The sequence below is a fragment of the Epinephelus fuscoguttatus genome, linkage group LG18 (genome assembly GCF_011397635.1).
Source record: "Epinephelus fuscoguttatus linkage group LG18, E.fuscoguttatus.final_Chr_v1".
Taxonomy (NCBI): Eukaryota; Metazoa; Chordata; class Actinopteri; order Perciformes; family Serranidae; genus Epinephelus; species Epinephelus fuscoguttatus.
The window spans coordinates 5,474,000-5,499,561 of record NC_064769.1 but is presented as its reverse complement, the minus strand read 5'-3'; the positions used below and the strand labels follow the sequence as shown (position 1 = coordinate 5,499,561).

Genomic DNA, 25,562 nt, shown 5'->3' with positions numbered 1-25,562 from the left:
TTGCCTGGCAGTCTCCAGTGCCTTAGGTAGACAGTTTGTTGTACTTCCTAGTAGAGGCTTACATTTTTTCAGGAGTCCCATGGGACACATGATTCCAGTGGGATGGGAATCAGTTTCACTTTTCGTCACGTGATTGGGACGGGATGGGAAAAAAAGTCAACGGGAGCGGGCGGGACTGGGAATCATAATTAGTTGGTTAATTGCACGGTAAATTAAAAGGGATTAGTTGCCATGTTCATGCGTGTTTGTTTTCCTTGTCTCTCTCCACTAAAGAGACTGGACGACAAGAGCGTTCACTTCACATCGTCTGGCAGCCAGGTGAGTTGGTTTATTAGCATAATGAACGGAGGAAAAGCTCTTGTCATCAAGTGTCTTTGTCTCTGTGGGGGAGGCGGGGCTATGGACTACACACACACACACACACACACGCACACAGTGCGATCTTCATGAGGGGGAGATGAGGCGGAGAAAATAAAAAACAGTTGAGCGTAAGATAGAGACAGGGAACTTGTTCCGAAACCAAATGCCACGACCCCTGTGTGGGAGTGTTTTGGATTTAAACCAAATGACAGAGGGGAGCCCAGTAATTTGGATGAGCCGGTATGCCAGGTTTGTTCTAAAACCATCTCAACAAAAAGAGCAAATACGACCAAGTTAACTGCACACCTGAGAGTGAGAGACTGAGAGTCTATTTTTTTGTATTTATTTCAATATTTTTACGTGTTATTTCAAATATTTAATTTTTTTTTTTTTTTGCATTCCTAAATATTCTTGTTAAATAAATGTTTAATTCTCTTCAAAAGGGTGTACTTGCATCAATATGCCTTTATTATCATGATATAAGTTTAAAAAATGGTCTAAAAACAGCAAAATTGGTCTTAATAAAAATGGTCTTAAAAGCACAATATTACACAATATTATCGCTTATCACAATAATTTCTGACGCAATTAATCGCCTAGCAAAATTTGTTATCTTGACAGGCCTAATCATAATAACAATAGTCAAGTTTTTATAAAGTAGTTGAAACTAGCTCCACCTCCAGCAGCTAACATGTAACAGTAATATGCTGCGCTAACACTGATGCTTCAGTATTAATAATCTAATGATGTCATATATAATAATATCAGTCAGAGGAACCAAACACTACTTTTACTGCAATACTTTAACTACATTTTTTCTCTCTCAGAACTGGTTCTTATGACGTGTTGTCTGACCACATCAGATATCAAATGTGTTTATCATTCTGAACAGCTTCAAGGTGGAGTGAATGTAAAAATAATTAGGCAATAAACATCAAAACACAACATTAGATGCCATATTTGGGTTTATATTCAACTAAGGCAGGCATTGTGTGATCCATGTACTTTAGATATATATTTTTTTTTTTTTTTTTTTTTACTGTAACTGAAACACAGCACAGGAGCGGGATGGGACAGGAGTCATTCTTGTGGGATTGGGACGGGATGGGATTTTTTTTTTCTTTTTCATGGGATTGGGACGGGATGGGATTATTTTTGTGGGAGTGGGATGGGACGCGACTGAAAATCCAGGGCTCTAGTTTCCCGGCACAGCGCAGGGTGGCGAACCCCGCACAGAGCTAATTTTGAGCAGCGCAACCTGAGGCGCGCTCAGTTTGGTAGTTTGGCAGACCGAGGTGCGCTGAGATGGGTGTGGCGGCGCAGCAGGGGGAGGTGTCGACAGATTCAGCTTGGCGCAGTGAGAGTTTCGTGCCAAAAGGCTTCGCCAAAGGTGCACTAAAAGCTCACCAGCTGAAACCAGGTCTACTGTCAGTGCAGGCGGAGCGCAGCCGGTGTAAGCCGAAGTTTGGCTGACCGGTGGACAGTGCGCACACGCCACCAAAACCTCACAGGCAGGTTTCCAGAATGTCAGGCACATTAATAATGCAATAAATACCCAAAAAAAACACTATTCAATGCAACTATCTGCAATCAGCACATAAATGTATCTCTTTATCAACTGTCCCGTCACATCTGATGTCAGATCAAAGGGGATTGGCACCGTTTGGAACGTTTGGCACGCGTAATGGAAACCCAACCTGATTTGATTAACACAGCTGCAAACTAATGAGTTTACATCCCTCTCAGCCAACCACAAATAGCCACAGCATCAGATAGGGAGTATATATTCAGCATCTGTCATCTTAGAGAAGTCAAAAGAAAAGAAACAGTGAGACTGCGAGAGAGAAAGAGAGAGCGCACCCGTGCACGAGACAAACGCAACATTGATTTACAATTGTGGTGACCTCCTCCCAGGCTACCTTTGCATCATCAGCCCGTGGAGGTCTGCTCGCAGTTCCATATACAGACGCTGCGAGCTTGGACCTCCCGGACCAAAACATCAGTTTCCTCCTGGGAGAAATTTGGTCGTCTGACGCTGCTGCTCTCTTCTGCCATGGCAAATTGAATAAACTCTCATTACACCTCCACGTGGTGCATTTAAGGGCGAGGAGAGGGGCTCATTTGATTGGTATGATGTGTGTAAAACCCACTCCACGCCTTCTCTCCTCCCTCTTTCCGACTTGTGCAGGTAGGAGGGACGGAGGTGGGAAAGAGGAGTAGCTGCACCAGGCGCACGGTGTGCCAAACTTGCAAAATCCGCCTGGCCACACCCAGTTGGCGAAGCGCAGGTGTGCTGCGCCCCCGCCTCGCCCAGTCTGCGAAACTAGAGCCCCCACTCCTGTGTCACCCTCTACTTCCTAGGGATCCCTATCCCTACACCTTTCTGCAGCTCTTGTCTAACCTCTTTCCGTGTTGCCTTGTGTTGGTCTCCCGCACCAAAGTCAGTAGTCATGACCACTAAGCTATCCAGCCGCTATATGTACATATATGTGTACATGTACATATATCTGTATATACATTTATTTTTCTGTTAATAACCATGTATTAATATGTAAATAAATAGATATTTGTTTATGGGTATGTGGGTGTTCACATACGTATAAACTGGAAGAAATATGTATATTCATATTGTGTGAATTCATATATTCATATTATTAATTTTATATATACATCTATTCAAACATAAAGAGATAGCAGGTCAAGTTGATTAAGATATATATGTAATATTAATTTAATGGTAATACATATATCATACATTAGACTGGTTAAAATTTGTAAGTCATGGATAAGTGGTCATTTATACAGTATTATATATTAAGACAGGTTGACTAACATTAAGATTATTTAATCACAAAAAAAGTAATGCATTAAAAAACGTAATGGTGATTTATCACATTCCATGGTGCCCTTTGACCCGGTGAAGGCCACAGTTGGAGGCAGACGAGAAGACACTGCTTGGCCCCTTGAATGGGATATTTATGTTTAAAAAACACTAAGATGGAACTGTTGATAGGAGCACCATTCTCTTGTACAGGAAGTAATTTTGGTACCATCGGAGAACTCCAAGCCTGAAATATCACCCCAACACGAAGCATTTAGCTGCGAACCCGGAGGTCCAAGCTAGCATAGCCTCTGATGCTAGCGCTAGCAGCCAGCCTCATCAAGCCACACTTGACCAGGCATTAAGACCCAAACTGAGTAAGTCTACCTGTGACTGACTAACTAACTCCAGTTTCAGTGATAGAGGACAGGAGGACAACTGTGTCCAAAATCCAGCAACTTTAGTACGACACATCTGCTAAAATTCATTTGAGTTGAAATTTTCCTAGATACTTTCACAGCAAAAGTTAATGTATGCCATTAATTTTGATTAATTAATCACAGAGTATGTTATTAATTACATTTTTATTGCTTGGCAGCCCTAGTATTTACATGGGTTATTTTTGTGTGACAAAGTTAAATGGTAACAAAAACTGTATAGAAAAGTCTAAGGTATAGGTTCGCTGTATAAGGAAGCTGTCTGTTTCATTTCACTCAATGACTTATGTAGAAGGGGTGGGATTTAAATTTTATACTTCCTCCCACTCATTTTTGGATGTGTAAATCAAAGTCACTATACGTTGATAATTGCTTATACTTATATTATTATGCTTTTCATTATTTCTAAATATTACTTTCTTTCTGTCTGTCTGTTTGTTTGTATGTTTGTCTATTTTACATATCCCAAATAAATATCAATATTAATATTAATATCATTTAGACAAAATCATCACAGTACTTGGAATGTAAGTGTGACTTCAACAAATTTGACAGAATACAACTTTGTTTATGTAGTAGAGGCTGATCTAATAATTTTGTGTTTTTATATAAACATCTCTGTGTGTCACACAGCTGCATAATTTATTCTGCTGTTACAGGTACATGTCTGGTTGTCAGCATTCACACACTGCAGTCAGCAACTATGGTTTCATGCATGTACTAAACCACAGAATTACAAAAAAAAAAAAAAAAAAATCACATAAGTACATAATAAAGTTAAGTTGCAGTTTCTCTTTCTCTGCCCTCACTTCTCACATCAGCACAAAGAAAAATAATTCTTTTTCAATTCACTGTTACTGAAGGATAAGACTGATGCAGATCTATACTTTTCTTACTGACAACAAATCCTTAAACAGGAAGAAGTAGTGAATTTGTTGGGGACTTTATCATAGTAACAACACAGCTTTTTTTCTGTATACAATCATTAAAAAGGAAACCCAAAAATCCCCCCAAATTTTATTATCATACAGATCCATTTCAGTTACATTCTGAATGAAATGTATGATTCAGTTATTGTGTCTCATTCATGTCAGTCATGTGGTGACTCCACAGCAAGTTAGAGGGCTCTACCACCAGAAGTCTTTGATGTGCATGCTCTCAATCAGCTCGGCTGGAGAAGGACTTTAGTGTGCATCATCCTCAAGTCCAAGTGAACATTTGTGCCAAATTTGAAGAAATTCCCTCTAGGGCTGTAGTCTCCTCAACTAGTCGATTATTTGGTCGCTATGCTCTCGTCCAACCAAATCCTCATCAATAATAATTAATAATCAATAATCGCCGTGTTAGAGAGAATAGTGCTACATCAATAGTTTTCCAGGATTAATACATTAATTCCTGCTGCGGGGGGGGTGTTTAGGCTAAGTTACCTGTGAAAATGTGGGTGTTTTGAAAACACCCTCTTTGTTGACAGAAAGTTGGACTCCCCACCCTCACGCTCAGCGTTACGGTGACACAGACCTCCTGTCTGTTTTGTGTACCAACACTATTTCCCTCAGTGGAAACGGAGCTTGTATTTACTTGTATTTCACAGATAAGAAAATAAATTGTGAAGACCGTAAAGCCTCCACTAAATTAGCATTTTAAGTCTTGTATGTGATTTATCCTTAAGTGATTTATACTTCGGGATTTATCCTGGCTTCATATGAGCAGAGGACATCTCTGCTTGTCGCTAGGCTAATGTATACCATGTAAAATGCCATAGGCTGGCGCTAATAACGTTAGCATGTTGTATTTGCTTGGAAAACGTGTTAAGTATAAGACAGTTGTTTTGTTGGTGAATGTTGTGAGTTGTAATGGAGCCACACTGAGTGCCGTTACCTTTGTTGAATGTTGCTGTTGTCCCTGGTTTCATATGAGAAGAGGAAAAGATCGCTAGACGCTAGGCTACTTTATACAATGTAAAATGCCATAGACTTGTGCTAATAGCGTTAGCATGTTGTACTGGTGGGGGAAATGTGTCCAGATAAAGACAAGTGTTTGTCTGTCAGTTCTGCGATTTATAGTAAAGCCAGTTTGCTTACTTGTGTTTGAAATAGTCTCTATTAAGCCATGTTTAATGTGAGTTTTGAATCAACTATATAAATAAAGTTTCATTTGAACTACACATTACAGCACTTGACATAGTCCTCCACCGCTGACTCGTGTTTTGGAGGTGTAACTGCAGAGTGACAGACACACTACCGCAGAAGTAAAAATAACGTGCAGATTTTTTTTTTTTCCCACGATTAGTTGAAGATTATTTGCGACTTTAGTCGACCAAGATTTTCTTTGGTTGACTACAGCCCTAATTCTCTCAAGGTGTTCTTGAGATATCGTATTCACGAGAATGAGTCAGACAAGATCACGATGACCTTGACCTCTGACCTATGACCACCAAAAAGTAACTAGTTCATTGTTGAGTCCAAGTAAACATTTGTTCAAATTTTGAAAAATCCCCTCAAGGCATTCTTGAGATATCTCATTCACAAGAATGGGATATATGGACAGACAGACAACCCGAAAACATAATGCCTCTGGCCACAGCAGTCGCTGGAGCGAAGGCATAAAAACACTGAGCTTCATAAAGTCAGTTCACCTTTGAAGTACAATTACATAAATTAACTTTTTATTACTTTTTTATATGTTGAATTATTTTGACTTGACCCATTTGTTGACTACACTCAAAACTGTGTTTGTCTTTTCCTTACCTCGCTGTGATGTTTGAGCTTCACTGTTCAGAATGATGGATGTGCTGAGTTTGATATGACAAAGCTTTTTAACATTCATTTTCTGAAGCGCTCAAATCTGAGTCTAAGAAGTGAAACCACCAGCAGGATTTTGTGACATCACAACTACGATTGAGAGCTTTTGTATTCAAATATGCAACTTACGCAAAAAAAACCCATGTCAGACAGAAACTATTATTCAAAGCAGAGCGATTTTATATGTCTTGTAACGTGTCTAGAGGGGACTCAGTCAGAGCAAAATTACAGTTTTCACAAACTTTTCTATTTTTAAGACCAATCACCTGCAAAACTATTGACTTTCCCATAAACCTCAGCTGTACTTTATTCTTGTTAGAGACTTAAGCTAATGTTAGCACACTTTCTGAAAACACTGTACCTGCTTCACACCAGTATGTTAGTATCGCCATTGTGGGGTTAGCATTTAGCTCAAAACACCACTATACATGAATACTGACAAACAGGTGTATATTATTACTAACTGCATTTTAAATAAAAATCAGTGGAACTGGGGCGTCGGTGGCTTAGTGGTAGAGCAGGCGCCCCATGTACAAGGCTGTTGCCACAGCTGCCCAGGTTCGACTCCAGCCTGTGGCCCTTTGCTGCATGTCACTCCCTCTCTCTCCCCCCTTCACACTTGTCTGTCCTATCCTATCAAATAAAGGCTAAAAAATGCCCCAAAAAATATCTAAAAAAAAAGAAAAAAAAAAATCAGTGGAACTAAAAACAGGGTAACAAAATGTTAAGAAACCCTTTCATGAAGGGTCAAGAGAACAGTGTTACCCTTACACACTGTTTTGGTCAAATTTGCAAATCTTTTGACATTTGACAGCAGTAAAAACATCCTAAATGGCATTCTTTTAGCCTGAAATTTAATGACTTTTCCTACAGGGACCAAAAATGTGCAAAAATGAAAATCTTTAAAAATACTTTTGTACAGGTGGTATGAATTTTTCTTCACTGAAACTGATCTGGGTCAAATTTGACACTTGTCTGTTAAAATGGATTTTAGATCAGTGGCACTTCAAAAAAGACACATCCAAAGAAGACTTTTTCCCATTGACTTAACATGGCAAAAGGGACATCTGTAAATCAATGGATACATTTTTTTGACCAAAACAACCCCCACGATTTGATCCATTTCATCCAGTAACATTTGAAAAGTCCAGAACATATAATCTTTTTATCCCCATTCAGGTTAGCAGAGGGCTAAACCCAAAATTAGCCCTTCAGCCAGCAAAAGTGAGCCGCACGGCAGCACTCAGCAGAACTCCATGGCTGTAAGTCTTTAGTGCACTTGCTCTATGGGCTGCAAAATACAGAAGTGGTACTGATAATCAGTGGAGCATAAGGGTTATATTAAACACGGCAGTTGAACCAATTTGGCTTCATGCGCCACTGAGCAGCTCTCATATGAATGAAAATGGCCCCACATTCAAAACTGTATCCAGTTCTATGACCCAGGGGGTCATAGGACTATAAAGGAGACCTGGGTTCTTATTTTCAACCATTGCTTTTGCACAAAAAGGACTGGAAATGTGTGTGCGCCACTTTCACAAGTACCCCAATTTCTGCTTCAGGAATATTGGTTTTCTTGGTTTTCCTCTCAGCCCTTGCCGTGATTTACCCTAGAGAACCACTGATCAGCCAGCTCATGTCTGCGCATCAGCCCTGACCATTTATGGTTGAATGTGGGCGTGTAGAGGGCAGGATATGGGGCTGGTCCACGTGCAGAATATTTTTTGGTGTACATACATTTTCTCATCTGTACATACGCAAACATTTAGAGTTTATAAATGAGGCCCCTGAGCTGCAATTCAGTGACTACAGGGCTGCAAAACAGGGACAGCTCACTGCAAACGTGGGAAGCGCATCTGCAAGGGTCACACAAATAAGGTTTCCTACTGCTGCTTTGAATACAAAGACTAGTTCAGCAGCTAGTTCTTATATATATTTTTTCAATTGTTTGTTGGTTAAATGTTGGTTAATGTTGAATTCCTAGTGAATAATTATAATTAGATTGTAGTTAAGAGGATTTTTTATGATACATTGTAGCGGTGAGGAGAGTGTTTGATGGTTGAAATGGTTAGAAAAGGGCTCAGGAGGTAGAGCCACTAATCCACTAATCAGAAGATTGGAGATTTGATCTGCGGCTCCTCCAGGTCACATGTCGCAGTATCCTTGGCCAAGATAATGACCCCCAAATTACTCCTGATGGTTGTTCCATTGGTATGTAAGTGAATGGTTACTGAGCAGCAGGTGGCACCCTGTATGGTAACCTTGTCCACCGAGTGCAAATGTGTGTGTGAATAGGTGAATGTGACATGTAGTGTAAAAGCACTTTGAGTGGTTGGAAGACGAGACAGAGCTATACAAGTGCAGTTTGTTTGCCATATACAGTGGCATGTTTTTACAGTGTTTGGGCATCCCTGATCGAAATTTTGTTTACTGTGAATAGTTAAGTGAGTAGAAAATAAACTGATGTTTTGTTTTTTTTACAATTTTAGAGTGTAAAAGGAAATGAGAACCATGCAAAAATTTGGGCACTCCAAAACATTTGAGCTCTTAGACAAATTTTACCAGGGTCTTGGACCTTAATTAGCTTGTTAGGGCTCTGGCTTGTTCACAATAATTATTAGGAAAGGCCAGGCAATACAAATTTCAAACCTTTGTATATACTCTGATTCCTGAAACCTCGTCCCAACAATCAGCAGCCATGGGCTCCTCTAAAAAGCTGCCTGGCACTCTGAAAACTAAAATAACTGATGCCCATAAAGCAGGAGAAGGTTTAAGAAGATAGTAAAGTGTTTTCAGGTAGCTGTTTCCTCTGTTTGTAATGTAACTGAGAAATGGCAGTTAACAGGAACTGTGGAGGTCAAGTTGAAGTCTGGAAGACCAGGAAAACTTTCTGAGAAAGCTGCTCTTAAGATAGTTAGAAAGGCAAATCAAAACCCCTGTTTGACTGCAAAGACCTGCAGGAAGATTTAGCAGACTCTGGAATGGTGGTGCACTGTTCTGCTGTGTAGCAACACCTGTACAAATATGACCTTCATAGAAGAGGCATCAGAAGAAAATTTAATTTAAATAAACACAAGAAGTTTGTGCTCCAGAGAAAGGATCAGCACTCAGTGAAAAACCTCCTAAGCCCTATGATAAGCTATTATGGCAAGGCTGAACTATACAGACCAGTGAGCAGTGATAACTAACATGTCTTTGGGGTCATCAGGTGGGAACCCCCTTTCACCAGTGTTTCATCTAGTTGGTCCCACGACACCTCCAGGAGGCTAAACAGTGATCTCTGGCGTCCCAGAGACACTCCCCTAATGCCAGGTCTCACTGCTACCCGCACCAACCCAATAACCTCCTTTACCTTACTTACGCATGGCTTTCTCAGCCCAAACAGCACTGCCACCTTCAACCACACCCAGGCCCCGTACATGCGAGTTCCAGGTAGAAACAGTGCTGATACTACCTTTCCCAGCACATTCACCATACTCTGTCTCACACGCTACATAGCATAACTCCAATTTAAGCTAAAGTTAAAGGAGATAGAACTCACAGGATCAGCAAACACACTCACCTTGCAGCATGGTCTCAAACTAAAGGGATTCAAATAGGCCACTCCCACACTTAAATAACCTTCCTCTTCCTGGATTTCCTCCTGAGAGGAAGTGGATCTCTCCACCTGATCTCAAGGAGTTATGTACTCTGCTTAGTAGTTCCCCCTGCTGGCCCCCAACTGACATTATTTCTTCTCACCCAGATCCATTGGCTTGCTCTACCTGCTTCATCTGACATTTCCTTCACTGTCTTCCTCAAACTCTGTCCCCGCACTCCGGGTTCCCCCAGGAGCGAGATAGCTGATTTTGCTATGAATCCCCTACACCCCACTTCCACTGGACAAATCCTAGTTTTCCATCCTCGCTGCTCAGCTTCTGCTCCTAAGTCTGCATATCTAAGCTTTTTTCTTTCATAGGCTTCTTCCACTGAGTCTTCCCAAGGAACTGTCAGCTCAATGAAATAAACTATCCGTTGACTCACTGACCACAACACTATGTCAGGCCTCTGCTTAGTACAAACTATTTCCTGGGGAACAACAAGCTTTCCCCCTAAATCTACTTGCATTTCCCAATCACAAGCACCTTCAAGGCGGCCACACCCTTGCCTCCTTACTAACTTATCCCTTCTGTATTTCTCCCCCTCACAGACAAACTGAATTGCTAAACTCCTATCCTTAACACCTTCTGAATTCACCTGTCTTTGTTTCCCTTTGATGCCTGCAGCTAAACATTTCAACACCTGGTTATGTCGCCATGTATATCGGCCTTGTGACAAGCTAACTTTACAGCCTGTAAATGGGCCTGTTGGTAAATGGGTCCCCATTTACCAACAGTTTTAGGTTCTGGGGGGTTGGTAACACATCGTATGTAGCCCCTACCAGGAATCTAATACGATTCTCCTCCATACTCCACAGGTCCCTCCAACTAAGCTTCCTCTTCTCTACACTTTCCCAATTCAACCACTGTCCCTGCTTAGCCTGGGCCACTACATTGCACCCCTTAATATCTCCTCCTGTCTACGTATCTCTTCCACGACTAGCTTTCTTTTATCTTTGAGACCTGCTTTATTCCATACCAGTTTGCCTGAGTCCAGTCCCAGGCCTCCCCGGCGAAAACTGAACATTACCTACAATCTCTGCATGCCTAAGAGCTGCCTCTGCCTCCTGAACGGCCGACCTTGGGTTCCACTTCTTCCTCTTGGTTGGATTTGGAAACACACTCCTAACTACCACGTCCTTACTCCCAGATAACAAGAGCTCTGTCCTGACCTTGGTACATTTAAATTCCTCTGTTAAACTAGATACTGGTAGCTGAAGTATCCCTTTTCCATACAATGCAACACTACTTAGGCACCTAGGAGCCCCCAACCACTTCCTAATATAGGAGCTAACCGACCTTTCAATTCTCTCCACAACGGATATTGGGATTTCATAAACTGACAATGGCCACATTAACCTAGGATATAGCCCAAACTGCAAACACCACAACTTCAACTTTCCTGGAAGTTCTGATTTATCTATTCAATCCAATCCTTCAGCCACATCTTTTCTAAATTTGACCACCTGTTCCTCATCATTCAACTCATTCAACTGTACCACCTACCTAAGCTCTTTACTGACTTTTCCCTAATTGTTGGGATTTCCTCATCATCTATGACAAACTTCCTATCACTTAACTTCCCTCTACGGATCGAGATGCTTCTAGACTTACTAGGTTTGATCTTCATGCTGGCCCACTTGAGGTTCTTATTTACCTTCTCTAGTAGCCTCTTTGTACATGGCATTGTTGTGGTCACCAGTGTCATGTCATCCATGTAAGCCCTAACTGGTGGAAGATGCAACCCGTTCTGTCATCTCTCCCGACCTACCACCCACTTAGAAGCCCTGATGATTACTTCCATCGCCATAGTAAATGCTAATGGAGAAATTGTACACCCTGCCATGATGCCTATTTCTAGCCTCTGTCAACCTGTTGTGAAACCTGCCGTACTTAGACACAACCTAATATCCTGAAAATATGCCTTCACTAAGTTAACAACTACCTGTGGCACTTTGAAGTAGTCAAACGCACTCCAAATGAGGCTATGTGGTACTGAACCAAATGCATTTGCAAGATCTAAAAATATTACATGCAGGTCCATTTTCTTAATCTTCGCTGCCTGAATCTGGTGCCAGATCATGCTAGTATGCTCTAAACACCCTGCAAAACCTGGTATTCTTGCCTTCTGCACCATTGTATCTATTAAGCTATTCCTCTATAAGTAGCTAGCTAATCTCTGCGCTACTACACTAAAGAAAAACCTTTCCTGTGTCCTAAAATTCAGTGTCAGAAGTTTGCAAAGAAACATCTTAATGATGCTTTTTGGAAACAAGTCCTGTGGACTGATGAAGTTAAAACAGAACTTTTTGGAAGCAATGAGCAAAGGTATGTTTGGGGAAAAAAGGGTGTAGAATTTCATGGAAAAAACACCTGTCCAACTGTTAAACACAGGGTGGATCGATCATGCTTTGTGCTTGTGTTGCAGCCAGTGGCACAGGGAACATTTCACAGGTAGAGGGAAGAATGAATTCATTAAATTCCAGCCAATCATCACACCATCTGTAAAAAGGCTGAAGATGAAGATAGGATGGCTTCTACAACAAGATAATCATCATAAACACAACTTCAAATCCACAATAGACTACATCAAGAGGTGCAAGCTAAAAGGTTTTTGCCATGGCCCTCACAGTCCCCCGACCTAAACATCATTAAAAATCTGTGGATAGACCTTCAAAGAGCAGTGCATACAGGATGGCCCAAGAATGTCAGAGCTGTAAGCCTTTTGCAGGAATAATTGGTGAAAATCCTCCAAACAAGAATTGAAAGACTCCTAGCTAGCTACAAAAACCATTTAGAAGCTGTAATACTTGCCACAGTGGGGGGGCGTTACTAAGCACTGACCATACAGGGTGCCCACACCTTTGCTTCAGGCCCTTTTCCTTGTTTGTTATTTTGAAACTGTAAAGTATTGAAATTAAAAAGTAATCTTGCTTAACATTTTGAAGAAATGTGTCATGTTTAACTTCATCGCTTTCGGAAATCAGTTCATCTTGTGCTTACTTAACTACCGAATGAATGAATGAATGAATGAATGGTTTTATTCACACACACAAAATAAATACACTTAGGTCTTCAGGACTTCATCAAGATGTGCATGAATCAGGACTCCCAAAGAAGCTATTTAGTTTCATGAACTTTAACCCCATCTGGCCTCTTGTTTGTGTACTCCGGCCAAATTCAAAAACAGATCTAGGGCCCCATTTTGCGTTTTGATAGTAGTTCAACTCTGCAAGTCTATTAAGATCATAGCACTGGAACAGAGGGCGTGAAGGGGCATCAAACCTGGACCAAGACATGGCTCTTATGATTTTCTTTTGCAGGGTTTTGTTACTAAATACTGTATGTGCCGTTTGGAACTAAGAGACTCATCTATGAGGACCCCCAGGAATTTTGTGGTGTATACTCTTTTTATTTCTTTCCCCCTTATCTCAATATTGAGATGATTGGATGGTATGTTTTTATTGGAGCTGAACAAAATATAATTTGTTTTAGTGATATAAAGTGATAACTTGTTGCAACGGAACCAAGAATCAACTTTTAACAATTCATTATTTAATAATTCTCACAGTTCATGTAGATTTTTATGGGAAAGAAACAAATTTATATCGTCCGCAAAGATTACTTTGTATAATATAGGTGAGCAGTTTATGAAATCATTTATATACATAATAAAGAGCAAAGGCCCCAAAATTGAGTCCTGGGGCACCCCATATTTGATGTCCCTATGGCACAAGTTATGATTATTTATATTTACAAATTGTTGTCTGTTCTGCAAGTAACTTGAAAACTAGTCAAGCGCCAAACCTCTGATACCATTTTGTAACTTAGTTAACAGAATGTTGGGATCTAAGGTGTAGAAGGCCTTTGATAGGTTCAGGAAAACACCAATCCCATAATCTCCCTCTTCAATAGCATCATTTATTTTCTCTTTTAGGTCTAGTATGGCCATACATGTGGTACTCCTTTTTCTAAATCTGTACTGTGTTTTGCAGAGAATATTCAATTTGTCCAGGTAATTACTTAGTCTGTTGTACACTCCTCTCTCATATACCTTTGGGAGAGTAGGTAAAACAGATATAGGGCGGTAATTACATAAATTATTTTTATCTTTAGATTTAAATATTGGTATGATTCTAGCTTTTTTGACATTTTTGGGACAATACCATGTAATAACGATAAATTTATGCAGGGTGCAAGGGGTTTGACAATTATGTGTGCTATGGCTTTGACATTTTTGCTACATATCCCATCTGCATCAACTGTATGTGAACTTTTTATTTAGGTTTAGGGTTAGGGCTTAGGGGTTAGTTGTTTTTTTTTTCTTTTTTAGTTTTTTTGGGGGGGTAATTACCTGTAAAATATTGAATACAGGAAACACCCGGAGGAGGAATTATTTCTTTGGCTAGATTTTCACCAATGGAAGCAAAGTACTCATTAAAATTCTTGGCAAATTCAACTTCACTAATATTTGTTACATCAGGGAGCACCTTTGATTTTTGGTTTCTATTTAGTACTTGATTTAATATAGACCATGTCCTTTTAGAGTCACCCTAGGCTGCTGTTATATGTTCTGAGTAATATTTGCATTTATTTCTATACCTGTTACAGTACAGGCCAAAAGTTTGGACACACCTTCTCATTCAATGCGTTTTCTTTATTTTCATGACTATTTTCATTGTAGATTCTCACTGAAGGCATCAAAACTATGAATGAACACATGTGGAGTTATGTACTTAACAAAAAAAGGTGAAATAACTGAAAACATGTTTTATATTCTAGTTTCTTCAAAATCGCCACCCTTTGCTCTGATTACTGCTTTGCACACTCTTGGCATTCTCTCCATGAGCTTCAAGAGGTAGTCACCTGAAATGGTTTTCCAACAGTCTTGAAGGAGTTCCCAGAGGTGTTTAGCACTTGTTGGCCCCTTTGCCTTCACTCTGCGGTCCAGCTCACCCCAAACCATCTCGACTGGGTTCAGGTCCGGTGACTGTGGAGGCCAGGTCATCTGCCGCAGCACTCCATCACTCTCCTTCTTGGTCAAATAGCCCTTACACAGCCTGGAGGTGTGTTTGGGGTCATTGTCCTGTTGAAAAATAAATGATCGTACAACTAAACGCAAACCGGATGGGATGGCATGTCGCTGCAGGATGCTGTGGTAGCCATGCTGGTTCAGTGTGCCTTCAATTTTGAATAAATCCCCAACAGTGTCACCAGCAAAACACCCCCACACCATCACACCTCCTCCTCCATGCTTCACAGTGGGAACCAGGCATGTGGAATCCATCCGTTCACCTTTTCTGCATCTCACAAAGACACGGCGATTGGAACCAAAGATCTCAAATTTGGACTCATCAGACCAAAGCACAGATTTCCACTGGTCTAATGTCCATTCCTTGTGTTTCTTGGCCCAAACAAATCTCTTCTGCTTGTTGCCTCTCCTTAGCAGTGGTTTCCTAGCAGCTATTTGACCATGAAGGCCTGATTCGCAGTCTCCTCTTAACAGTTGTTCTAGAGATGGGTCTGCTGCTAGAACTCTGTGTGGCATTCATCTGGTCTCTGATCTGAGCTGCTGTTAACTTGCGATTTCTGAGGCTGGTGACTCGGATGAACTTATCCTCAGAAGCAGAGGTGACTCTTGGTCTTCCTTTCCTGGGTCAGTCCTCATGTGTGCCAGTTTCGTTGTAGCGCTTGATGGTTTTTGCGACTCCACTTGGGGACACATTTAAAGTTTTTGCAATTTTCCAGACTGACTGACCTTCATTTCTTAAAGTAATGATGGCCACTCGTTTTTCTTTAGTTAGCTGATTGGTTCTTGCCATAATATGAATTTTAACAGTTGTCCAATAGGGCTGTCGGCTGTGTATTAACCTGACTTCTGCACAACACAACTGATGGTCCCAACCCCATTGATAAAGCAAGAAATTCCACTAATTAACCCTGATAAGGCACACCTGTGAAGTGGAAACCATTTCAGGTGACTACCTCTTGAAGCTCATGGAGAGAATGCCAAGAGTGTGCAAAGCAGTAATCAGAGCAAAGGGTGGCTATTTTGAAGAAACTAGAATATAAAACATGTTTTCAGTTATTTCACCTTTTTTTGTTAAGTACATAACTCCACATGTGTTCATTCATAGTTTTGATGCCTTCAGTGAGAATCTACAATGTAAATAGTCATGAAAATAAAGAAAACGCATTGAATGAGAAGGTGTGTCCAAACTTTTGGCCTGTACTGTATATCTATCTTTATTAGTTGCACTAGGATTTTTAATGTACTGCTTATACTGTATAACTTATTTTTAGATTTAATAGAATTTAAAATCCCCTTCGTGAGCCATGGATTTTGATCACTATTGCTGCTCATTACAATCCTCTCAGGGATAGTACGTTGGATTGAGTCTGATATTCCACTGATGAGGCTGTCATAAGCAGTGTCAGGATCATTAGCCTCATAGACATCAATCCATGTCCTGCTCCCCATACATTCACATAATTGTTTCAGAGTTCTATCATTTATAATTCTTGTTTTGATTTTTGTATGAGATGATGTATGTTTGCAACCCGTGTTGAGAAACAGCACAATGGGATAGTGGTCAGATATATCAACAGGGACAACACCAGACTCTAGCTTTGTTTTCTGAATGTTTGTGACAATGTTGTCAATTATAGACTGAGAGGAGGGTGTAACTCTAGTAGGAATATTTATGGTTGGGAAAAAAGGAAAAGGAGTGCAGAGTATTTAAGAAGTCTTGTTTGTGACCGTCGTCCTCAGAAATGTCTATATTGTAGTCTCCTAACATGATACAATTTTTGTTAGATTGGTTTATAGCATAAAGGGTTTCCTCAAGTTTATCTCTAAACACATCTAAATTAAAATCAGGTGGACAATAGATTATTCCAACCTTGAGATTTTTTCTATTTCCAATGTCAATCTTTATAAAAAGAGAGTCAGAGCTATCATCATTAATGACAAGTTCGTCGCAAACAGTTACCAGGAGTCTGGCCTTTACATAAAGACATACCCCATCACCTTTTTGACCCAAACTATCTTTGTGGTAAAGTTTATATCCATCAAGGTTCAAAGTATCAAGATGTGACGTATTGCTAATCCATGTTTCAGTACAACCAATGATATCAAAATCACATCCTGAGATAGAAAGGAAAGAAATGAGCTCAGTATGATGTGTATTGTTTAGACTTTTTTTTTTCTTCTTTTTTTTCCTACCTGTCTGCATTGGTCTTCGTAGCTTAGCGCCACAAAAGGGTGTAAGCTTCTTATGAAGACCGATGCACTGTTAATCTTGCAGTCAAGTATTTTATACCCACACTGTGCATGATTGTGACCATCACCCACCCTCCCTGGAGACTAGCCAATCAGCCTTCCTAACTTCCTAATATGAGCCAGAGAGGGCCGTGATACACCAAAGTGTGTCAAGGGGAAAGTAAGGAACAAGCAGGGGGGATTGAGAGGCAGGTGCTTAAGTCCTGAGTTATATAGCGACAGTGCATGCAGAGAAGAAGGAAGAAAAAACAAACAAACAAACAAACAAAAAAACAGAGGAGAAACAGGCAGTGTAGCTGATGTATTGTGGCCTTGAGGTGGTTGTGCTCCATACAGATTATCAAAAATAAACATATACATGTCTACTATACTGTACTGAAAAACAAAAACAAAAGAGAAGTCTATACTAAACACCAAAAATGTGAGAGTCCTGGTGGAGGAGGAAAGCCCGATTGTGGAGAAGAGTTGCCAGCACAGTGTGGTAGGTTCGAGAAGCAAGTGGGCCCCTTTTAAGTGATCCCATCAGTTCTTTGCGATGCGTCACGGAGCTGAAGTATCGAACATGGTTGCGTGTATTTGAACCCTCCCAATGTGTTTATGAAAACCATCACCAGGGTCCAGGGCCGGCCCTGCGGGGGAAGGCGGGCGGTATGGCACCCCAAGACCGCAGGAGCACCCAGACCCCACGCCCAGGGAGCCGCAGAGGCCGCAGGACACCACGCAGGCCCAAGGACCTGGGGCGGCAATGGCCAGCACCCCCAGAGAGCCAGAGACACACCCCAGACGGGCGGGGCAGGAGGGCCCGCCCACCCACCGCCCGACACACATCTTTTGGTCTTTTTTTTTATTCTTTTTATGATACAATTAAGCTATGGTTCTACTTTGTTTTGTGGTTTTAGGGGCACTTATCTCACTTCGAAGAGCCATGGGGTGGTGGTAGAGTGCCGGAACAGCTGCCCATCTATGTATAATTTGTCGACCACAAGAGAGGTCCTATTTCCCCTCTGCCTGTGCTCTTTTAGAATGGGATATAACACTTTCCACCTCTCGTTGATTTCCCCGGGGAACTGATCGTTCATACCGAACGAAGTGCCTTTTAGCTCTCGTCCTTTACTCCTAACGAGCATTTTCTGCTGATAATGTTCGAATTTGGCGATGATCGGACGAGGACGCTGACCTCCTTGGGGTCCGAGCCTGTGGACACGGTGAAAGGTGATGCTGTTGACAGTCTCCCTCGGGATCTTGAGGGCCGTCACCATGAACTTTTTCACCTGGACTTCTGGGTTGTCTGGTGTGCTCTCCGGGATGCCAGAAATGATTAAATTGTCTCTCATGCTTCTGGACTGCACGTCGAGGACAGTTTCCTTCAGGAGTTTATTTTCCTTTTTGAGGAGATCTACATCTGAAGTGACCGTCGCTAAGGTGGAACGGAGTTCAGCGTTGTTTTGCTGCTAATGTTGTTGTTGCTAATCTGCTGGTAAGTGAACTCCAAGCTTACCTTCAGGTCTTTTATCTCCTGGTGGAGCATACTGAGCACTTCTAGCTTCTTGTTAATGGATTCCAAGACACTAAATTCGGAGGATAATAAGTCTTGTGTATCGGTAGCGGAGTCGATCTTCTTCCTCTTATTGGGGTTGTCGGCAGGACCCTCTATGATGCACTCGTAGTAGTAGTGATCGATAAACTCTTCTAGGTCCTCCACTCTGGCTGATGGCGCAGGCTGGAGTTGTCACCCGTTGGATAATTATATTTGTTTGGCTAGTTTGTTGATATCTAATCTAGCAGCTAGGCACCGCCATGTTGAATCTCAAAATCTCACAGTGGTCTCGCAGTCTCACGCTGCCATCCAGTCTTGGTCTGGTCTGCCACCTCTCACACACACACTCCTCCTCGTCTGCCCAGCCCAAGGTATTGTTTAGACTTCTGATGTTAATATGCATCAAGGATAAATCATGACAAGCATCTAGGCATTTGAGTTGTTCTGGGTCATATTGCTTGCAGTTTATGTTACTACTATTGTGAATACAGCATCGGGTATCATCTCCATTTCCATCTATGTCAACGTAAACCATATGGATGCGAGTCAATATTCGGAATTTTTGTGAAACGCTTATACAGGCAAGGACATAAACATACACATAGACGTCGACAAGTGGACACAAAAACACACACACACAGAGGCGTAGCCAAGCTTGCCCACAGACACACACACAAGCACAACAGACAAGACCACACACTGATCGTACATACACAGGTTTTCTAGTCCCATTCGAGCAGATTAATTCATAATCCCACAACCTATAAGGAGAGTTGTTGATACGCAAAAAAGTCAGGGGTGTCCTCTGGGCTGTTTTAGGACAGTTTGCGTGGTTCATTGATAAGTAATAAAGCAACTGAGGAGGAGAATCGCTTGGTCATAGAGCCAAAAAAAGAAAGAGAAAAGGAGAAGTTGCAGTAGCCTAGTTCGTAAACCTAGCAGCACCGCACGGGGACTGAGGACAGCGCTCCACTCCAATGCGGTGGGTTCAACTGTCCCGAACGGAAATAGTTCAATAGTTCAAAAATAGTTCATCAGCAATATCCACGTTTAAGAAGGCGCATTCAGTGTTGAATACTTCTTAGCCTCTGCCACTGACGAGAGACTTTTCCTACGTCCTTCCCTTGGTGTGATGAAGAGCCTGGTAGGGGAAAGCAGGGATGGCCTTTGTCCCAGTTTAAACAGCTGCAGCATCACCTCAGTCTATTCCTTGCATTACTCCACGATTTCAGGTGGATAATCCTCGTAGATGGAGATAGAGTGGGACTGGAACTTCAACGTGCCCTCTTGGGCCGGGCTTCACGGATGATTTTATCCTTAACCTGGAACTTGAGGAGCCGGATAATGACCGGCCTAGGTCTCTGCCCAGGCTGGGGTTTGGCAGACAGGGTTTGATGGACCCTATCGCATTTAGGTGGAGAGTCCAGGGCATCACCAAGCACCTCAGCTAGCATTTTGGCGAAGAAGATAGTCGGTTGCTGCTCTTCCTCAATGGATTCTAGTAAGCCAAGCACTCTGATGTTGTTACGCCGACTGGGGGCTTTTAGGTCTATGACTTTAGTGGATAGTTTGGCGTTGCTAGCACTTAGCTTAGCACAGGTAGCTTCAAGAGTAGTCAGGCGTGAGTCCTGTTCATTGCCGTTCTTCTCCAGGTTGCCAATCTTCACCGAGTGGTCCACAGCTGTGGAGTGAATGCGGTTTAGTTTATTCTCAAGCTTCGCCATGGTTCCTTTAAAGTCAGCTACGAGGGCCTGCCGGTTTTCTTCTAGGAGACCGGCAATGGATGCCAGAGTCAGAGCACTGCTGTCTTCAACTGGTGCCGGTGTTATCACCTGTTCAGGTGCTGGTTCAGTTTTGCCTTTCGACATGTTTTTGGGAGGCATGTTTCAGTGTAGGTTCACCAGAAGTTCGCAGAAGCAATGTTTCCCACTAGGCAATGTGGAAGTTGAAATTAGTGGGTTTGAAGGAGGTAGCAAAGGCTAAAGTTTGGTAGGTTGTAGGAGCTAATCACACCGTGCTTGCTACCTGTCCGCCATTAGCCAATGGTTACAGTGCTGCTAGCTCACAGTAAAAAAAAATTTGACCAGGGGTGCCCAAACTTTTGCATGCCACTGTATAAGGTTATATAACAAACCTCACAGTTCCAGAATGTTCTTGCTATTTTCAGTTTCAATAAAATGTATTTAAATCATTATGGTTGTTATGTTTTCATGTCCTAGGTAAAACAGGACATGATATTGTGTAATGATAGGTGTTTTTTCTCCATAAATGAGTGATGTAAATCTTGAAACACACATTCTCTCTGCTCTCTGAAACATTACTTATAAGCTATACATTCTTAAAAGATCTGTAGTTCAAAATTTGGTATAGACACTTGATAAGAGGGGATTCTCATAGTGTGAAGGTATAAAACATGAACAGTATGTAGACACTGACTTTTTTGTTCTCATGATGAGAGTGGCGAAGGAGAGACTCGGGTGGCGTTCATCATTGTGTAAGGGCTGATGAGCCAGGAGGAGGCTGTAGTCCAACACATTAAGCCTCCGAAGGAAGTTTGTGTCAATCTCCACCTGCCGTAGCAGCCAGGGACGCTGCTGGTCTGCACACATACACACCACATAACATCACAACTAAATCACTGCTGTACAGAGATATACAGCAAACACATATATTCACGTTAAAGGGCCAGTGTGTAATATTTGGCATGGTTTATTGTCAATCTGAATCTGGATCTGAATATTCTGCCCATTAATATATTTATACAAGTGTACACAAGTGTACACAATAAAATTTGTTTGGTTTTCGTAGCCTTATAATTATGCTTTTATATATATATATATAGCAAGGGCCTTGCTTTAGAGAGATCGCCATCTTGCGCCGCCATGTATGTACGGCAGACCGAGCGGACAGTCCAGCCAGCCAGAGAACACGTTTCGCGTGTATAAATAAACCAACGAAGACAGCGGAAGGAAGGAAGAAGGAGGAGGAAACAGCAGAGAGTGTTAGTAGTTCGTCGATAGAGAGTAGTGAAAAGTTTTTTTAGTTATAAAGTTTGTGAATGGACCACACTTACCACGCAACAGGAGAGAATGAACCCGAACCATCATCTGTGAGGAAAAGAAGACGCAACTTCACTCCTTGTGATGCACTCTCTGCGGTGCTTTTCCTCCTGATGATATATCTCCCCAACAATGGCAGCAGTAACACCGAATCCCATTCTGTGCATTCAGCCTCTCTTCTCGCCCGCTCAGCATCAAACACATGGAGTTCCTCATCTGTATGCTCTGGCTCAAACACGTATGGCTCTGGGTCTGCGTCCGCTACAAGAATCTTAAAAATCGCGTTCAAAGTCGTCCATTGCAGCTACTATAGTCCGGAGATATTGCTAGGCTAAATAAACAGCTGAGCTCTGTTTACCGGCTACGCTGTCAGTCAGTGTGCAGGCTGGAGATTGGTCCCCACTCAGTATGGTAAACGAGTATGTGTGTATGGAGTGTGTCTGTTGCGCTAGAAGAGTCAGAGTTTGGGACGGAGTCTTTTACCCCCTGGAGTCTTACCGGAGTTTTTGGAGTGCTCAAATAAACGGGCCTTTTTCCTGAACACTCCTCTGGTCTCCTGCTCATGAGGGATTCATTACAATATCGTAACATGGTTTAGATTTCTAAATAAATATTCACCCCATCACTAGATAGACCTACTCCTGAAAAACTCGTGCGCAAGGCTTTTTGTCCCTACGAGGCCACCGTCATTTACCCAACGGGAGGGGTGAGCGAGTGAGCCCTGCAATCTAGAATTTGACCACTGATGTCACTGTTTTCAACCCATTTTGCACACTGGCCCTTTAAAGATGTTACCACTGGCATTTACACAAAACATCAGCATTGTTTTTTATGTGAATGAGATGTTCTGACATGTTGAGATAGAAGAATTTATTCTGGCCCAGTGTGAAACAATATACTGATTGGCCTGAGGGGGGCAATTATGCTACCCTTACTAGTACACAGCTTCATATGACTCACAGCACAAATAAAAATCACATTCTGTTTCCTTACCCAGAGTGATGTACTGGCCCTCAAAGTTGAGATCTTTGAGAACCACAATAATCTGGCTTCCTTCTGGTGCAGGCTCTGTCCAGCGACTCACCTCACAGCCCTTTATGTCGTACCTGCAACACAAAACACGCATCAAACAACACAGAGAGGCTGCACTGTCTACTTCTGTCATTTTAAAATCATACCAACATACTGCTCATCCTTTGTATTTCAAGGGGTAAGCAAATCAAACATACCTGGCATTGATGCGATCATCAGGATAAAACACACTTTGCATAACAATGAAGTATTTCTGCAAAGGACAAGTGAAAAAGGACATGTGTTTTACAATGCTTTGTAACATCTATAAATTATAATGTCAACTGGAACAGTAATAACATTTGATTTGTACCTTCCGCCTGTGTGGGATTTTGATCCTGTGAACACCTTGGAAAGAGTGAGAAAAAACTCAGTCCAATGCAACATATTATCCAACATATTATAATTGACTATTTATACATACAGCAGACACAGTAGCAGTGTTGGGGATGACGTATTGACAAAAGAAAAACATTACAGTATTACATTTTATCAGGAATAAAATATTATAACGCATTACCAACAGGATTTCGGGTAATATTATTACATTTACAATGACACGCAACACGTTACCACCCAAAATAAACTGTTTATTGTTTTCATTTTTCATTCATCTACACTGATCCACACCGCTTCACTTCCACCAGTGCACCACCAAAGAAATATATACAATTACAGACTACGTAATAGAAGGGTACCGGTGATAGGAACATCTGGATCATGCCATCATGCCGTACTGTGCGTTATCATGTTCAGTGCACCTGCAACATCTACAACAAATCTCATTCTGCTTTTGTGTCCTAAGGCTGCAGCGCGGATAAGCAGTTGGCCTTCAGTTTGTTTTTTCCTCGTCCCAGTGATCAGTACATCTGGGTGATGTTAGTAGCCTATATGTTGGACATGTTTCCATTCACATCCTCTACAACTGCAGAGCAACGCTGGCACACTGTCCCATTCTAAATCAAATCAAACTTTATTTGTGTAGCACTTTACATACATTAAAAATGCAGCACAAAGTGTTTGACAGAATAAAAACTTACAACAAAAATATGGCATACATATTGAAAACCCGCTCCTCCCACCCCCACATATAAACACACACACACACACACACACACACACAGTCAATATAGTCAGTAACATGGCTGGGCACTGAGGAACCAGGTGAGGAAAGAACCACCTATGGGGAGCTCATCCACACTGAGAGGTGTCACAGCCTACGGCCATAGGGAGCCCCCCAGTCCTCCGGACCTGGCAGATCTCCAGGACGACGACTCCGTGGGCAAATGGACATCTATGTCAAATTTAAAGAAATTGAATGAAGCCTACATTTCCCATGAGCTCTAGCGCGTATTGTCATAAAGACGCTTACCTGGCTCGCGCATGTGTTTGTTTTGGGGATGAATGAAACAACAAGATGGGAAAACTTTGCCCCCGCTCCTATCGGGGATCCCAGCTCACCTCTGCCGCGCCCCAGCTCCCCCTCTCCGACGTAAGCGCCACTGCCGCTGCGGTCGGCTGGTTAGGCTGAAGGCCTGTTTGGCGAGCACTTCCACGGCTTCTTGAACTGAGTATGGAGCAGTGCCTCGCCTCTTTATTTCTCGGCACTCGCTGGAGCCTGTCGACGCCTGGCTGGTACCTGTCATCGGCTCGGATGAGGTGTTCCAGCCCTGCGGCCCCTGCTCTCCTCGTCCCTGCTGGCACAGGGTGAATCTGCACAACCTGCGGCCTCTGTGTGTGGCTCCCTGGACAGCTAACGCCGTGGACCCGCCGGCTCCTGCCAGGATTGGGCTGGTAAATGCTAGATCGCTAGTAAACAAAACGTTTATCCTGAAGGATTTACTGACTTCCCGAGGACTGGATTTTCTCTGTGTGACTGACGACGCGGCTGACTGTTGGTGAGTCCAGTGCTTTCACAGAACTTTTACACGGTGATTGCTGCTATTTTAACTCCCCGCGGACGTCGGGTCGAGGAGGAGGAATAGTGACTATTTATAAGCGTCACTAAATTTAAGCAGCTAGGTAAGATGAAGTGTGCCGTCTGAGTGCCGTAAATCGTTTCATCCTGGAAGTGAACTGGAGCGGACCCGGACACAGTTTCCTAAAGGTATGGAAATACACTATATAGAAATAGCTTATCTTCACACCGATGGTCTCATTTGCTGTTGTAGGTCACGCACAGACATCAGCAGAAACGAGAGACTTTTGCATATCCAGTTAAAAGTTCACAAGATTGAGATGGATGCAATGCCACAGTGACCTTGGACCACCAAAATCTAATCAGTTCATCACTGTGTCCAAGTCAACCTTTGTGCTAAATTTGAAAAAATTCCCTCAAGGCATTCTTGAGATATCGCATTCACGAGAATGAGACAGACAAGGTCACAGTGACCTTGACCTATCACCACTAAAAACAGTCAGTTCATCACTGAGTCCAAGTTGACATTTATGGCAAATCTGAAGAAATTCCTGTGAGGCGTTCTTGAGATATTGCCTCCTAATTATGCCTCAGGCCACAGCTATCGTCAGCACAGAGGCATAAAAATCTATGCATCG

At 42.1% G+C, this 25,562-nt stretch overlaps 1 protein-coding gene across 1 annotated transcript in view; it reads right to left on the bottom strand.

The window, feature by feature from the left end:
* The window catches only part of pip5kl1 (phosphatidylinositol-4-phosphate 5-kinase-like 1), a 102,586-nt gene that overhangs the window by 26,685 nt on the left and 50,339 nt on the right, over positions 1 to 25,562 (bottom strand). Inside the window, exons 6-9 of the mRNA XM_049604090.1 lie at positions 23,320 to 23,354; positions 23,165 to 23,220; positions 22,929 to 23,041; positions 21,313 to 21,475 (exon numbers count right to left, since the gene is read on the bottom strand). Coding sequence (XP_049460047.1) covers positions 21,313 to 21,475; positions 22,929 to 23,041; positions 23,165 to 23,220; positions 23,320 to 23,354 — 367 coding nt within the window. The remainder of the gene's footprint in view (positions 1 to 21,312; positions 21,476 to 22,928; positions 23,042 to 23,164; positions 23,221 to 23,319; positions 23,355 to 25,562) is intronic.